The 18,115-nt window shown below is 37.6% G+C and overlaps 1 protein-coding gene across 1 annotated transcript in view; it reads right to left on the bottom strand.

Moving 5' to 3' along the window:
- Positions 1-51: 51 nt before the first annotated feature.
- The window catches only part of LOC100373683 (splicing factor 3A subunit 1-like), a 30,042-nt gene continuing 11,978 nt past the window's right edge, over positions 52-18,115 (bottom strand). Inside the window, exons 5-18 of the mRNA XM_002739021.4 lie at positions 17,330-17,489; positions 16,889-17,042; positions 16,614-16,762; positions 16,065-16,226; positions 15,603-15,744; positions 14,898-14,996; positions 14,373-14,545; positions 14,102-14,160; positions 8,172-8,255; positions 7,729-8,000; positions 1,166-1,398; positions 790-891; positions 567-638; positions 52-460 (exon numbers count right to left, since the gene is read on the bottom strand). Coding sequence (XP_002739067.2) covers positions 359-460; positions 567-638; positions 790-891; positions 1,166-1,398; positions 7,729-8,000; positions 8,172-8,255; positions 14,102-14,160; positions 14,373-14,545; positions 14,898-14,996; positions 15,603-15,744; positions 16,065-16,226; positions 16,614-16,762; positions 16,889-17,042; positions 17,330-17,489 — 1,963 coding nt within the window. The 3' untranslated portion in view covers positions 52-358. The remainder of the gene's footprint in view (positions 461-566; positions 639-789; positions 892-1,165; positions 1,399-7,728; positions 8,001-8,171; positions 8,256-14,101; positions 14,161-14,372; positions 14,546-14,897; positions 14,997-15,602; positions 15,745-16,064; positions 16,227-16,613; positions 16,763-16,888; positions 17,043-17,329; positions 17,490-18,115) is intronic.

The raw sequence follows: 18,115 nt of genomic DNA, 5'->3' as shown, positions 1-18,115 counted from the left end.
CACAAAAGAATCATGGGTAATTTAGTGTTTTCTTTGAAACTACAATATCACTATGGCATAAATGTATTTTATTGTAATGTTTATTTAATACATGAAAATAATGATCATTTAACACTACAGCCACACCGATACATATCAATACAAACATCAAAATCACAGAGTATCTAAATTAGCATTACACCCTCCCCAGAAAACAGAATTGACATGAATACAAGGCTATGCTGTAAAGTTATACATGTATGTAAATTGAGAGGGAAAAAAAAGATGTTGCACACACGATCTCTTGCAGTGTAACTACTTCTGCAAAAATTGAACGAAAACATGTTTAAAATAGCAGCAAATCCAGCGTTGGAAAATCCTATCGTTTTCTTCCTCCTCTGTCTTTGAGTAACAACTTCACCAAACTGTTCCTACTTACATTATAGAATGCCAAGGTGTTGGAATCTTTGATAAACATGCCCTACAAATTACAAACAATAATATTTCAATACAATGATCTTATGCATTAAAGTATGTTACTGAGCAAGCAAGGATTCATAGAAATGTAATCCTAGCAGCGTACTCACCTCCAGTTGGAGTTTTTGTTTCCCGGTTGGCATACCCAATTCTTCAAACAGTTTGGCTTTTATTACAGATATCTGTAAAATTGAATGGAGTTAAAATATAAATGTCAAATCAGCTTAGTCAGTTATTGTTCGCTGTGGAAAATTGAAGCCAATACGCAAAGTTGTTTTAACAAGTGAATTCAACCAATAAGAAAGGTGCTTGCAAGTAAATGCCTTTTCTTACCTGATCTGTGATTGGTAGTGTCATAGTAAGTGCCTGTCCATTGAGTTTCCATTCTGGTTTATCAGGTAAGTGAGGAACTTGTACTTTGAACATAACTGGACCCTGTAAATGGAAATCATTCAAGAATGTTTGCTAGAACATACATAGTGTCGCCTTCTCTTCCACCGTTTCTCTCATATATATGTAACCATGGCAAAAAAAGGTACAATGCAGTCAATATTTTTGATGCATCAGTGGGGAAGATTTGTTAAATTTTGGGTCAAAGAACTTTTCAATAAAATTAAAAATGCTTTTTTTTTTTATAAAGATGAGCAAGCCATTGTGCAGAAACAACATTGTGGAATGCTTCCTTTCGTGTAAAAATAATGCTACTTACAGGATTTTTAACCAAGAATAGATTTTCTGGAAGAAGAGTGTCTTCTGTCTTCTGTTTTTTTGCTGGTGGCTCTTCCTGCATCATTTGCTGTTCACGTTGAGGTGGCATATGAAGTTGTTGCGATGGCATGGATTGCATTTCAGGATGACCTGGAGGTCGAGCCACTGGGGGATTAGGATTGATTCCACCCATGAATTGCATGTGCTGAGGGGGCCCAGGTGGGGGTTGATGACCTGCAAAGAACATAGTTGAACTCTGGTGACCTTGCCCTTTGTTATATAATATAATTCCCTCTATCACAGTTTGTTTCAATATAAATATGCATTGTCATAATTAATTTTGAATACAAACAAGTTTTGGGGTTGAACCAACAGTGGGGAATCAGTCTACCGAATGTCCTTAAGGTAGCGAGAAGGGTTTTGTGACGTTTTTAAATAAAACATTCTCTGTCTGTTGTCTCGTTGAGAACAGTAATTTAGGTTATATATATCAAAAGACTAAGTATAGAGTTACAAGTTCGCACAAACTGGACAGTCATTGTTTACATAATTATCACGTGACATCAAAAATGGCGAACCTTGTAAAAATGACTAAGTACGCGATTGCGAGAGCACACTGCGGAATTTCCTGGTGAAATTTACGTCATGCATTGTCCGTAATCAAGCCCATTGAAATGCGTCTCCGATAATCAAAAGAGCTATTATTCCGATTTCTATGCAGGTTTGTTTTTTTGTCCTTAAATTATTTCATACTTGGCACCTTTAACAGACTATTATTCTGTGACAAAGCATTTTCTTTAAAAACCCAGACATATTTCGCACCATCATTATCTTTTGAACGATAACTGCGAGTTTGAATGTCCTAGTCCGAACGCACTTGATTTGGCGGCGGTCCCAATGAGTCGTACTCGATCAAAACTTCAACTCGAGAAAAACGCGAAAAACAGTTTTGGTTAATAAAACACTGTAGATTTGCTGCATTATTATAAATATACACTGAAAATGGCCAAACATATTAACCACTGATATCATAGAACTCATAAAGAGTGTCAGATAATGAATAATTTCAAGCTCGAGCGTGAAAAATGAAGAAAACTGCTGGCATTTGAGTCCGTACTCAGGAACGTTCGGGTTTTCCATTGTTATGCAAACGAACAACGAAGGATAATCCTCTGACAAACATTACTGTCCCACTATACACGCTGACAGTTTACAAACAAGCTAATCCTTCAAGTATCTCTGATAAGACATCTAATAAAACGGTTTTCATGGTGAAACAAAATGGCCGATGTTTGAAAAAAATTGCTGTGTCAGAGTGCGACACTGAGGGGCAGATTTTTCTTTGCCTCGTCTGTCAACGCTTTCTTTCTTTTCTTCCCCATTGCGTTAGAAAAAAAATGTATTAATAAAATAGAATATTGACTTGGAAAATAAAACGATTTAAAAGAAAGTTGTGCAAAGTTACAGTACTCCTTTCGCACAACATCCCGCCCGCTTCCGCTTTCCAATCACCTTTTTCTCTCGCTTTTGCGACCGCTTGTTGAATTCGACCGGACAATTTCCGCTTTATTTTCGACCGCGCAAACCCTGAAATATCACCGCCCACCTGCTCGCTCGCGCGCATTTAAAATTCGGACTAACAGAATAATTTCCGAGGTTCACATTGTCTTATAATTGTCTTTCTGTTTTTTATAGATGTTGAACAGCTGACAAAAGTTCAAATACTTTTTGCTTTAACTATCTATAATTATATGCACGCAACCTGACCCTTTGACCTCGATTTGGCCTGGACTGAATATTTTATTTTAAACAATATTCTGACGTGAAATACAAAATGTATTTCAACACAAGTACGACATGGTTGTCTGAGGTTTCTTTCCCGATTGTTGAGTCTTCGCAATGTGTTTTGTATAACTATTGTTGTTTCCCCCGATGCTGAAGGACCGTAAATCTAAATGGCAGTTACATGCATGGGCTGAGTGAAAGAAAATATTTCTAAGCCTAAAATAAAACCTAATATTACACCTCTTTGTGTATTTGTTAATTTGACATATGTTTGTCATGACAGTATGTTTGTAAATATCTAGAAAAATCTCGTCTTTCGTTGATAATTTCGATTGTTTGTTTGGAATGTCGATCCCCGTTGGTTTCTCCATACTCAGGCTGAGTTTAGGAAGAGCGTCGATCAACACCGTGACAATCAGCCGAGAGAAGACAAACATTGACCGTAATTCATGGGGATCATGTCCGTAATTTGTGGGCTGAAACCCCAAATAATTAAACAAGTATTATTATTTTAATATATATTTTATTTTACATCGCAAAACTAAACCATACAAAAACAGAGCTAGAGTTGTTCGCGGTGAAACAACCGCATTGAAGACAATGCAACTTCAACTAGCCATTTCTTACCTTGAAATAAAAAAATAAAAATTCGAAGAGCATCGGGGAAAATATTAATAATCATCCTTATCAATCGCTTGCTTTATTTTATTCGAATCTATGAAATTCACGATTTTTGTTTACAGTTGTTGGCAACTTTCGCGCTAAAAAAGTTATGGCTATAACTAGATTTGACACGTTTTTCTTTTAAGCCCAATAAATTATTCATACATGTCAAGCTCTGTTCGATTCTTTCAGGGCATATGGCCGTTTTTAGTCGAAAATATTTGTTGTGGGAACACTTTTATGGTACGTATACGGTATAGACCGAACTCGTTCAATGATCGTGACTTAATTTTAAAAATTCAATGTCAAATTTTACCAGACGTGGACCGATGTGGATTCGGTATCGTTATTTTTGGAATTATTCACTAACATTTCCTCGTTTCTCTGCTCTCTCAAAAGGAGTTACCTAGGCTTTTATCACGTAACTGTCTCATTAAAAAAAATATTACATCTAGAACAAGCACCCAAAACACGTAACAAGAGGTCCCAGTTCAGTTGCTTTCACGATACAAGTGTAATACAACTATTAGATTTGAAGTGTCGTTCAGAATGTAATAATAGTTAATACTAGTTGTATGTTCACACTTTACTATCAAAACCACCATTTCGACCACCCATGTGCCAGTGATCAGTGTTTGGGCGAGCGGTCAATGTTTTCAATGAGCGAGCCAGCGAGCGAAAAAAAAAACGCGATTAAAATGCGGTCGGTCGGTTTCCGGTCGGACAAGACCGCGTGGTCGGAAATTAAGCGATAAGCGGTCGATGTAAAAGCGGAAGGTTGGGCGAAATGAGTACTGTATGACCATGTTTCTCGGTCGAAGTCTCGACTGACAATAATGCTGACAATGGACGTTAGATAAACACGCATTGTTTGCAACTGGAAGCTTATCACCCGTTATATCAGAATCGTCAACAACAGAGTATACAGATAAGATGTTATCATTTAAACCTTTTCAAAGATAAACATTATGCAAATATCCACGAAACGCCAGTTGTAGTCTTTTCTGCTAGTGTTTTAAAACACTAATTTGAGCAATGTTATTTCGCAATTTCGATCTTTTGTAAACCTGGGATGATGTATCAAGGTCTAAAGTAACCGTTTTATCAATTTGTGAAAAATCAAGAAAAAAGTGAAAATTTCCCTTCTCGCTACCTTAAAAGATGTAAATATCTCACAAAAACATTGGTGCCTTATTTGTTTAATTATTTTAAGGGACATAATTTCCAGTTTTATTCAAAGTAATTCAGATATTTTAGTATAAAAATAAATGCCTCATCGCAAAAAAAAGTTCTGCATTTAGACGTGAATAGATTCATAAAACATGCAAGATAACAGAAAATCTTAGCTGGCTTTTGTCCAAGTATTTTGTACTACATGAAAAGTAAAAATAAAAAACACCCTTTATGAATAGCTATCATGTTGCAAGCTCTGCTTTGTATGCAAATCAACTTAAATAGTTAGTTGGTGTCCAGTGGAGGGAGAAGTCAACAGTACTGTTGCCTCCTGAGAATCTACATCTTCAAACACTGCAATCTTCAAAGTGCGTTTTTAAACTAGTATTATGAAAACTCTATCATGTTGCAAGCTCTGCTTTGTATGCAAATCAACTTAAATAGTTAGTTGGTGTCCAGTGGAGGGAGAAGTCAACAGTACTGTTGCCTCCTGAGAATCTACATCTTCAAACACTGCAATCTTCAAAGTGCGTTTTTAAACTAGTATTATAAAAACTCTATCATTCTGTTCTAATAGCTGAAACATATTCCTGCGAGTTTTCATTTGTCAAATGAACTGTTTGCAGTGTTCTCCACAATCCAAAATAGCTGGTGGGCGGCCTAATTAGCATGTCATTTACATACATCTTTCTAGCATTTATGTCATGAAATGCAATACACACTAAGTTATTTACTATTCTCTTTTTAATTTAATTGAAACATGTTACAATTTTTTGAAATACAAACAGATTGGTCACTATTAATATTTACGAAATGCAAAAAGTTTGAAATCGGTGATTTATACGTTCGCAAATTATTCTGCGTTCAAGAAATGCAATTCGAGTAACCAAGAGCAAGTACGAGTTATAATGTAGAAAATATACGAGGTGATTTGTTCCCGACGCCAAAACGGACGATTTGTCAAAATAAAACTCGTAACATTTTTTATTTGTGGCATCAGTACTCACCCGTGCCGACGGACGGTAAGATGCATATACGGTCACGATACGTTGAGTTTTCATACGTTGTTTTGGGATTCAAGAAAAATGCTAGCAATCGGCAAAATAAAAGAATCTGCTATGTTCTCGAAAGATTAGACATAAAAAATGGATAAATGAAAAAAAGATAACTAAAATATTATTCAATTACAAATACTCTCGGTAAACTAATCCGGCAGCCATGTTTGATGTTTATTACCGCTTTCCGAATTCAGTACACCCAGAATGCGCTGCTCCCCTATGCAACTTAGATACTAAATCATTACAGCGCCAACACCGGTGGGTGGCCGACGGTCGTTGAATGGGGTAGGCCAAAAGGTCACCAGTTTGCCTTCTCCATGCTGTTTTCACGATGAAAATCGAGCGAACGTTGTAAATACGGCTAGAATTTTAATTTTTGTTGGAGTTTACATGCAATATGCTAATATATTTGTATATTTTCTGTGCAGATACATTTTGTTCCTATTTAATTCTTTCTTTCGTGATTGGAAGACGATTATTAAAAATACAGCTGTAAATTGAAACCACTGGAGTTGCGTATCGTGAGCAATAAGTGGCAACAATGTCGGGCGACGATGAATTTAGGCGATTGACACATTGCCATGAATACACTTGATAACTGCTTGCAGACTTCCAGTGGTCATTGTTTATGTTTGGACTCTTGAAACAATAGCAAAATAAAGGGTTGGGCAACTACTCTTTTGTTTAGGCTTGGGAAGAACAATGCAAGCTTTTTACAAATAATTTCAGCTGGATGTACGTTGGTGGGCGGGTGTTGAGAGTTACAAGGTGGTCGTAAAATTTGTAGTGGACACTGGTTTGTCAAATACAGAATACATATATTTTAGAACAATTTTCTTTTTAAAATGTGGATGAAATGTTTTGCTTTTTATGTATTTTTTATGTATTGTTTTTGATTTGATAACTTTGAACTAAACAGATTTTCTATTAGCTTCAGATCTTGATCAAAGTTTGGCACCCAGTTCATAGGAGTGCTTATATTGATTTTCTGACATCTTGTTTTCTGTAAAGATTTTATTGGTAGGTTTGCAAATGTGTATCAGACTGTGCAATCTCTCCATGAGTTGGTTTTGAAACCCAGTATGGGATTCTGGTATACATTACCAAGGATATTATTACAAGATAAATCATTTGCTTCATTGAACACATACGACAATGCATATTTCCACTGAGATCAAGTAGAAACAGTCAAAATATTTTATCAGATTTTCTCAATTTTTGCATGATATTTTCATACAGGACATCTGTTGTTCAAACTCAGGGAAGACATTATACTGATGAATAAGGTGACCAAGTTTGATGAAGTTTGGAATAGAATTAGTAAAGTTATTATGCACACAATAACAATTATTAACAACGACGACGACAACGACAACAACAACAACGACAACAACGCCGGACAAAATCTTTCCCTTAATATACCTTTCCCTTCCATCTTTGATGGTACGGGCAAGGTAAAAATGAATAACATTTGAAGATTGTATAAAAGCTGATATTGATTTCTAAACATATTTATTGCCAGATTCATTCCCCTCTCAACTGTCTATGTAACATTATTGTGTGGATTTCAGTGATTTTTGCCATATTTTTGCATCATAAAATATCATTGAAATAGTCATTCAATTTATCTATCTACCACTCCACATACTTTCTGAGCTTAATAAAAAATAAAGTAATGTTCCGGAAAATGGTCTGTACAAAGTGAGTTACGACAAACAAAATATCAAGAACCAGGTAAGTCTGAAACGCTTGAATTTTCTTGAATTCCAGACTTAATTTTTGACCAGACTGTGAATATGACAAAGATGACACTCTTTGATTAACAAAATAGGAACAAAACTTGAATGAGGTGTCAGCTAAAGAGTCTAAAGTTTAAAACTCCTACCTGGTGGAAAGAACTGAGGTGGTCGCATTGGCGGCATTGGCTGCATATTTTGACGAGACGGCAGGCCTAATGGTGGTGGAACACCTGGTGCGCTGATTAACGATGGTAGTCTTGGTGGAGGGAGAGGCGGTGGTGCAGGAGGTGGATGGTGGTGTGTGGTTGGTGGCTTGTGTTGCATTGACGGCTTAGGGGGTCTCAAATGCCCACCTAACATGGATGGTAACATTGGCGCTGGCTTTGCAGGACCAATCTTTTCTTTTGCTTCATCAGGTCTATAGGTGAGAAAATGAAACAAATATTTACTGACTGCTGCCTTTTTAACAGGTCATTTTAGCTACACCTTCTAACTTTCCAAAGTCTAGCAGAGACTGCAATCAAAATCTAGCTGAGTGTTAGTTATCATTTTGTAGATTCATTACAAATAGTGCATGTAAATGACTTACGTTAGACCCTTAGCTTTGTGGATTGCTTCAATTTGTTCCTTGATTGAGATATTGGCTTTAGCTTTATTTATTGTTGCCTCCATACTGTAAAGAAAGATACAATTAATTTAACTCACTGATTTCTATACAGATATAAGAAAAACAGAGCTACACGGATAATTACATTTTCTCTATATGAATTGCATATGTCAATAACATCTTAAATTATGGTTTGTAATGGACCCTATGCAATAGACATCAGATTCTATTAAGGCGATCCCAAATTGGATATACCGTATTTATCCGGGTATAAGCCCAGGGTCCTGAACATGGAAAATTGCCAAAAAGAAGGGGTGGGCGTTTGCCAGGAGATCCCCGGCAAAAAAACAAAAATTCAGGAAAATGCAGATCGAACTGCGGCAGGGAATAGAACGGCAAATAAATGAACAATATGCAACACTTGAACTAAAACAAAAATAATGTATTGCTTATAATGTGACAAATAAACCAGAAATAATAAAAATCGACAGTGAGGAATCATTTGAATTAGGATTTTCCCGCCGACAAATGTGCCCAATAAGCGTGAACTAAATTAAAATGTCAGGGGCTAAACTGCATAAAATGATTTCCGGTCTCGACAAATTACGAATCAATATTGCAACATTGGTTTCATTGTCGACGACGCTAAAGCCGAACGAGTGCGACACTTGCTTAGCGGCTCTCAGGCTCCTTATACGATTTGCTTGAAGGCAGAGCGCTGTCACAGCTATTTTGCATTCACCCCCTGTTTTTACGCAATTAACAATTTTTATAAGTATCATGACAGACAGACAGTCAACTGTTAATACAACCAGAGTCAACGAATAGGACATAGTTTTTTTTAATATAATAATACTTCTTTATTGTGTCAAAAGTGGGGGGTGGGCGTTTGCCCAGGCATGGGCTCTCACTTGGATAAGTACGGTATATGACCATTAACCCTTTTCCGGTCAGGGGAGTTTCACGCTATCAGGTTAAGTCGTTGAAAAACGGTCATGATTCAATGCACTCCAGTAGCCAGCATCTGAGCATGCTATCCTGCCAGACATTTTTGCAAAAATAGGCCATAGTTAACAGACTGTATCGACCACAGTTTTCACATTTTTTGCAATCTGTTTGCATACACACTTCATTACCACCATGGACAACAATTTCTCGTATAAAAAAAATCACCGTTTTATTTCAATACACATTTTTTACTGTCGTTAAGTAACGATGTTTTGCCCTTTGTACAGTCTCAATAAACACGTGTTAAACATTGAAATAAATATTGCTTAATTGAAAACACATTACAAGCAAGTACAAGGTCACTACATGAATGCAAGTTCGAAGTAAGAAGAAAAAAAACGCGTGAGTATGGGGATATTTGGGACATGTACGGGGGAAAACGTGTTTGACGTACTCGACCCGTTAGCGTACATTTCAAATTGCAACGTATATTCAACGACTTGAACTACATGTGTAACATATTACAACGTACTTTCCGTGACTTAACTGATGTTATATTCAAGCTCTAACGTATATTAACCGACTTGACCGTATGAGTAAGTCCACACTTACAACGTATATTTAACGACTCAAACTGAGACTGAAACGAACGAGAACGTAACTGCAACGACTTGATCGGGGTTACCTTCACACGGTAACGTATATTCACCGACATGACCACATTAACCAACTAAATATTTCAACGTATATTTAACGACTTGAAATAAAACGAACTAGCGAGAACGTAACTGCAGGGACTTGGCGTGTATATATACTCACGCAGAAACGTATTTCCACCGACTAGACCCGATGAACTATCCTGACATTAAAACGTATAAATACCGACTGAGCATGAAACTAAATTAACGATAACGTATTTTCACCAACTCAAACTATTGTACAGTTCGTGACGCTGTAATAAGTCCCAAATTTATTTGTTGTACGCCTTTCTTAGTCGTCCACCCCGGCGGGCTGCTCCCATGCGTCTGCCTGATGTAGAGGGCTGCTCTTCTGTACTTCGTGTTTGTGTTCCCACGGTGCGTTTTCCCCTCAGTGCCATGTTGTGATGAAAAGCAGCGAAACATTCGCCCGCGTGAAGGTGAACTTTACAAATTGGGCATCCTTTTGATGTTTCTGATAATCGGCCACTCGCAGTTTTTCTCCCGTCCTTGCTGCACTGCTTACACGATTTTTGACGCCCGGATAGTCTGCATATTTCGTGCGAATCCATGTTTTCACTACGAATAAATGACGTGTTACTTGGAAGAGAGCCAACTTCTCTTATGGATTTTTGAATTCTACTCGAGTGTCCACCAATCAGTTGTTTACCTGTGCGGATATTGAAGAATTTGTGCGTTACTTTAGTCGTGCGATTCAATGCCTTGAAACATTCATAAGCATTGACCAATGCAACATCTATGAGGTAACAGGCCATGTAGATCCACCAACGATTGTTTTTTCTGCCCGTGTGATAGTATTTTCGCCTTTGGTTAGAACGATCCACGCCACCCATGTGATGTCTGTAACATTGTAACGATACAGGCACGTGTCTCTCGTCATCTACTGCTTCTGCCGACGTAGCCAGTGGGGGATAGACTGTATTTAAAATCAATATTTGCGCGCTGTCATCCTGGTATGCAGTAATATTGATAGTGTCGTCCGGTCTAGTTGCTGCTTTCATTTCACCAATTTTCAATTTCAGCTTCTTGCTTTTCCCTTCAGGAATTAATTGCGGCGGCATGGTTTTCCGATTTCGTCTGCTAAAACTACCGACCATGTACACTTTCTTGTCTTGTAATTCAAGGGCTGTGTTAACTGACGTAAAAAGCGAATCACAGAAAAGAATATGGTTTTTTTCTGTGAAGGGCTGTAGCAACCGGTGTGTTGTCTTCTTGATTGTCCCAGTTTCTTTCTTTCTCCCCTCAATTGTAGTTTTATATTTCACCCCCAAATATGGTTCAAAGTTTGCAATGTAAGACGTTGTCGAGTCGCACACCTGCCATATTTTGAAGCCATCACGGTCGGGTTTGTGGGGCAATCTCTGCTTAAACTTGGACCGTCCCTTGAATCTAATCATACCCTCATCAATCGAAATTTCCTGTCCCATCTGGTAGTATCGCCGACAATTTTCGAGTACGGGTTTCAGCCACGGGTTGATTTTATACAACGGGTCGGCCTCTGATCGTTGACGGCGACGTTCAATGTCAGGATCCCGCCGTGGGTCATTTACTGGATCAGCTAAATGAAAATAACGCATTAGCATTTGAAATCTGGCCCGAGTCATTACTGATGCAATTCCCATGTTCTGCAGAAAGGGGTCACTCGACCAATAATCGTCGATTGCTGATTTGTGATCAACACCCATACATATCATCACACCAAAGAATGCTTGCATTTCAATGAAATTTGTATTACGCCAGCGGGCATTTAATTTTTTTGCAATGCATTTTTGATGATATTTGGCGTATTTATTAGTCTCGGTAGAAGCCAGTTCTATCAGTTCTGGTGGGATAAATTTGTAGAAATATTCCACCTCACGAGCATATGAAGGCAGTTCGAAAGTTGGTCCAGGTTCGGGTTCAAAAACTGGAATAGTAAATATATCGCCGTCTTCCTCCGTGGCCATTCTCCATTCACCAGTGCCGGAGGCAACATAATCGAATGTAGCACCAATTTCTGTGTCGGATTCAATTTCAATGTCGCTATCGAGTACAGGTGGGTAACGTTGCTCTAAAAAATCGTCATTCTCAGCACGATCTTCATCGATTTCTGAATCTGTATCATCGTCAGTTGCAACTATGAAATCATCTGGTATTTTGTGTCGTAGCTCACCCGTTTTTTCGTCCAATACAAGTTCATCATCACGCGTGTCCATTGGCGATGCGTGTGCATACACAACACGTTTTTTAATAGTTTGTTTTTCGGGGAAACTCGCAAGTGTTGATTGTTCTGTACCGCATACATTTTCTTGTACCATTTCTTTGGTGACATCGACGTTTTGTTGCGTACTCGCTGGGTCGATATGTTCAGGCCCCTGCTTTTCTGCGTTGGCAGTTGTGGCGGATGTCGACGGTTCCGAATCGCAAACATTGTCTTGCAAAAATTGTATCACATCTTCGACGACACGTTGTATTTCAGCGTGACCAACTTCCGTTTCTTCGGCATCTGCTTTGTCGGCAGCTGGCGATTCAACCACTTTACGGTTCGTCTTCGATTTACGTTTGCCTCCTGGTTTGCCCCTGCAGTCCTTCAAACGGTTTTCTTCTGTAATCGCATGTTCATTGACAGAGGAGACAGTCTCCGACTTGCGTTTGTTCTTATTCTTTTTACGCCTTTTCTTGAGTGGACTATTATCACTGGTGTCCGTGGTACGCTCGGCTGGTAACTCACCGACGTCAAATGTTTCCTTTGCTTTGGATTTCTTTCTTTTTCCACGCTTTGCTGGTGAAAAATCTGTCGTGTCAATGTCAAACTTATCACTCCCCGTGCCACTGCACGATTGACGCGTTTTCTTCAGTTTCCTTCTTGCCTTCATAAAACACTTTCTATCTGTATAGGACGGCATATTAACGTATGTGTCGGAAAGGAGGCACACAGCGAGTCTGGGCTTTATCTCACTTTCTTCGGCCATATTTATACTGAACGACCAGATGTCCACAAGACTGCATCTCCCCACAATTTGAATATTTATTGTTATGTAAATAAATATGTTATTTTTTCGAACACAGATTGGTTACAATTTGCATACACATAAAATTGCATATGCTAGCTCAGACGGTGAAATCACGTGGACTTTAATATTTCCCACCAGCTGTCCCGGTCATTTTACGTTGGTGATTGCCGACATTCCAAGCTCAGCCGTTGGAATCCGTTATGCTATTCATTCTAAGTGCCGGGACTATTTGCCAAGCTGGTCAAAATACGTTACTACCGTTATAACCGTGAATCGTGTCGTTCAAATACGGTTGTAATGCTGCAGTTTGCAATGTGGTCAAGGCGGTTTTTTTACGTCGTCGCAAACGTCGCGTTGTGACGGTAAAATAGTGAAATGAGCAGACAAGAGTATAGAATTACATTCTTTATTACTTGGTTAATTTATTTGACTTGGCGTAATCGAAAACAAATTCTCTCCCTCCATAATTTCGCAAGTGTAAAATATCAGGTTCCGTACAACGTATTATAAACGCTTGACCGTCTGAGCAACCTAAATAACAGGCCGTTTTTCAACGACTTAACCAGTTAGCTAGCTGGAGTGGGAAATTCTAGCATACCCATATTGACGGCGGTTTTTCACCGACTTGACCGGAAAAGGGTTAATGTTACAGCAATAATTATATTTTACTAATATGAAAATAAATTGATTAATGTGAAGAGATAGTATAAGGTGTTGCTGGTATAATTGCATCACTGTTTGTAGTCATCACATATGTCTCTACAGGTGTGGAAGATCATGCAATGATTTGTTATGCCATCCAAAGGTGGGAATGTCAGTTTTAACATGGCTAGCATTTCAGAATTTGTTTAGTTCAATGTACTTTATCAAGATAATTTTATGACTCCTTGCATGTCATACATTTATGTGGGTTAATTTTTTTATTTTGAGCTGAGTGGTCCCAGTGTGCTGTTTTGGTTTGTGTATGTACATCATAAATAAACATTGACACCCTTTTTGACCATCAGAAAGCATTGTTGACAGAGCTGAAGCCAAAGGCCTCTTGCGGTCAACAAATCTGCATATTGACCTTGGCTGGGATCAATATTTGTATACAACTGAAAGAACTAAAATGTGAATGGGTGTCACTACTTTTTTGGTTACTATGAAACCACTGTGTTAAGGTTTACAATTCACTCCAGAGGTATCAATTAGCAAGCCAATGCATAGGTTGTGTGACTTGTAACCATGGTTACTTAGCAATACCACTAACCTGGCAGTGTGTCCATCCCAGGCCACTTTTTCTTTCGGTTTTATATCTTCTTCGCCAATCTAAATATAAAGATCATTATTGTATAAAATAAAATCATGAATGCGAGTCATCTACAGTCATATTGTAATTACAATGCTGCAGATCTTCATATGGTATTGAAACAGTAGTAGTATTTGATGTGATTTAATTAATTGGAACACAAAGAAGCAATTTCATCTTGTGTTGTGATAAAAAATAACATTTATTCTTGTCTAACTTTTGTGACCCTTACCTTTTTACCAATGGCAGTTTCCACATCTCCTTCACCAAAGATGTCAGTACGTCTTTCAGCTAACTGTTTCAAACTACTATCAATGGCAGAACCAGCTGCAAATACCTCCTCCTGTGAGGCTTTCTCGTGCATCATTCTATCTCGTTGTTCCAGCCATCTTGGATCAAGTAATCCTAGCAAGCAAAATGCACAGTTGTGTGAATTTCTTTCGATCATAGTATCATGATATTAAATTATAGTTTTTTGGAGTAACATTTTGCAAATTTATACGTTACTTTTTTGTGTTATTCTATTATTTGGTAATTTGGGATAAAAAGGCCATATTTCTGTTAACTACAGGACTTGATCAAAATACTTTTGAAAATATATTTATTTTCCTAAAAGAAAACAAAAGTCTTCTTTTGCATTCAAATGATATCAGTTATCACTAACTATCACTTCCTCTATGAACTGCCATTCCTCCATTGGAGAAATTAACACCAAAACAGTTGTTTTCTGTATTCATTTCAGGTGATACAAACTTACCAATTCTCATATGTTCTTGCATTTTATCAGTTGGGATCTTCTCACCCGTGATAGGAGATATCAGGTACTTGTCATCCGACATCTGAGGTGCCTTGGGGGCTGAAATTAGCAAAATAAATGATCTACTCAATCAAAAAAGTAGGCAAGTAATTGTACCATACATACACTGTATTTAGGAAAATAATGAGTCAATTTTATGATAACAAGATTGTTACACAGACCTACCATCGACCCAAACATAGAATACGGTTTCTGTGCAAAATGCCTAGACGCGTCAATAGATGGAAGTGTGCATTTACTTTTATTGTTATAAGTAGAATTCACACATATGGTAATGTCGAAATGTATAGATGGTAAAAGTTATGTTATTTACAGTAATAAAATACTTTGTATATGTTCATGTTTGTCATTTAGAATTATCGTATTTGTTTCAATAGAAGTGCATGCATATGAACAATTGAATCATGGGATAATGAATCCTTCAATATTATTGACTTTGACTACAAACATATTTGTCAAATGCATTACGTGCATCCACTACTGATAAGCCAAATACAACATAGCAAATCATTGAATTTGTTATTGAAAGACCATTACAGGAACAACAGATGAACGCCTTCCTTCAACTTTGTGGCTGGTGGGCACAACTTTTTTGGAAATGTTTATTGAGCCACTTTATCTATCATAAATTGTGGGTAATCTTACCTTTGGGGTCGTAATCTCTTCTGATTTCCACACTGCTATCATTGGGCATGGGTGGTAATGGTGGTTGGTGTGGTCTATCACTAGCAGGTGGAGCTGGTGGTGGAGCCATTGATGGTCCTTTCTCATCCTCATCAGAGGATCCCTGATGAAGATAAAACAAAGGTTGAGACAGGCTTTTAGTGAGTCACCTGACACAAAAGCTAAATTTCCATGAATCCATAAACATTTGATTATCAACAACAACAAGACTACAAATCTGTCACAATACACCAGCAGCGACTGTCTTGTATTTCAATAGAGATTTTAGACAGACACTTTCCATTTTTTAGCTACAATCCTGGTTGAAAGTGAAAAGAACAATATCTGTGAAGGATATCTATGTAGCTGTATGTCATGGTGTGGTAAATGTCTATTTGTTATAATCAGAGGTAATAAAGTAACTGATAGTAACAGTGTACTCACCTCATCCATATCCTGCAATTCAGTATCTTCATCAGTTAGAGGGGGAGGTGGAGGAGGAGGCGGAGGTTGAACTGCTTTACTCTTGTCTGCCTTTTCTTCTTCGTCGCTATCATCATCATCAGACTCAACTTCCATTTCAACCATCTCTGGTTGATCATCTTGCTTTTGTGAGAAACGACAAAACATTGATTAACTTTACTTTCAACTATATCTAATGAATGAAGATGAATGCTTTATTAGTTCCAACCACTAAACAAGAAATTAATGATTAGATGAACATACAGTGTGCATGAATGCACTAAATGAATACCATCAAAACTTCCATGCAAACCACTAAATGAATGCCATCAAAGCACCCATGAAGACCACTAAAAGTAGATGACCATTTAGCTATTTACCATCTGGCTTCCAAGGAAACATGATCAAATTGAAAGACCTCAATTTCTATTTGCATATAATTTAGTGTGGTCAACCACCCTTGAGCAATGTCAAGTACATGCATGTAATAAAAACAGCTAATGTCACAGAAGAATACCTCAAATTACTTACCCCATAAATTTCAAAACGCTCTTCGGCAAGCAATCTGGCACCAACTTGCTGTGGTGTGGTTGGTGGTGGAAAGTTACCAGGCTCATTGGGTTGAAAGTCAACAGTCTCCACGACAACAAAATCATGCCACTCTATCTGAGAGTAAGCAACTGCAGAAGACAGGATCATACAACAATGAACACACTTCTGTTCCATGACAAGTTTGACTATTCAAAGTAAAATACGTGCAATTACGATTTGGGGATAATCTACAACTTTGTTTTTTTAAATCTCACCTCGTTCTCGCTCCTTCTGTTCTTCTTGTTTCTTTCTTTGTCTCTCTTCATATTTGGTCCACTCCACACGGTGCTTGCCTTGATCTAAGATGTGTTTAGGGTTCTCAGAGTCACATTTCAGTTTGTTCATCAAATCTTTTGGCGGTATTAAGACCTGCGGACCATGGAAAAAAACATCACATGTAATAATGTAAAGAATTCTCTCATTTTATATTTTATGGAACATCTTTGATAAATGATGTTAGCTAAACCTCTGTATGAACTGCCATGGTGTGGCAAGTTAAACAGCCCAGAAGTTTCTTACCACAATGTCGTGCATTTACATAGTTTTGTTTGTGTCTTGTTAGTAATGACTTTGACATCAAATATCCTATAATTTTTTCACATTTCTTTTCCTTTAAGATAAATTTTAACAAATAAATAATCATGAAATACAATTACCTTGGTATACTGTTCAACTAATTTGGTGAAATAGTGAAACAGACTGTGTTGTGGTCGTAAGAAGTCAAACTGGAAATTTCGCTGTTCCCTGTTCATCAGATTCGTCAAGAACTGGCGTCCATTACGAGCCACAAACTGAGCAGTGAGCTTTACCACATCTCTACAATTGTAATTATATTAATATGGTTAAAAAAATCTCACTCCACTAAATATAGATTCTAGCATTCTCATCTTTGAGTGCTCCTTGTTTTATTATAGTCCTCACTTATTCAATTCAGTTAATTTGAACTACCGGTACTTTCTGTCAGCACTGCAATTATCAAGCAATTGAACAAGTTATCTGTCCTCACATGCTATTAAACTTGACACATTGAACTCATAGTCTATTTTTGATGTGTCCAGAGAAAATAGTTGGGATGATTGTGGCCCGGGGTTGTTGGCAAATTCATGTTTTGAATCTGGATTCTCACTAATGCAGTAATGTGACAATCTTAGTGTATAATTAGGCAGTTTTGCTTTGTCATTTCAGGTTCAATCTGCACACTTTAATCTGACGAGGACTCAAATAAAAATGTGTTCTTTTCCAGAAACCATGTCAAACCTCTGGGACAGGATCAAAGCAAACATATGTATGTTGCCTACTAGCGTCATTTGCCTGTCATTGACATTCAATTTTCACACCTTATGTTGAGTAAAATTAACACACAATTACACATAGCATGCGAGTGCACACTCCATCCTAGAAGTCAAGGTGAAAAGTTGTTTGCTTTCAACACTGGATCAATA

This window comes from Saccoglossus kowalevskii, chromosome 7 (genome assembly GCF_978046115.1).
Source record: "Saccoglossus kowalevskii chromosome 7, keSacKowa6.1, whole genome shotgun sequence".
Taxonomy (NCBI): domain Eukaryota; kingdom Metazoa; phylum Hemichordata; class Enteropneusta; family Harrimaniidae; genus Saccoglossus; species Saccoglossus kowalevskii.
The sequence above is the reverse complement of the archived record's forward strand: the minus strand, read 5'-3'. Positions and strand labels throughout refer to the sequence as shown.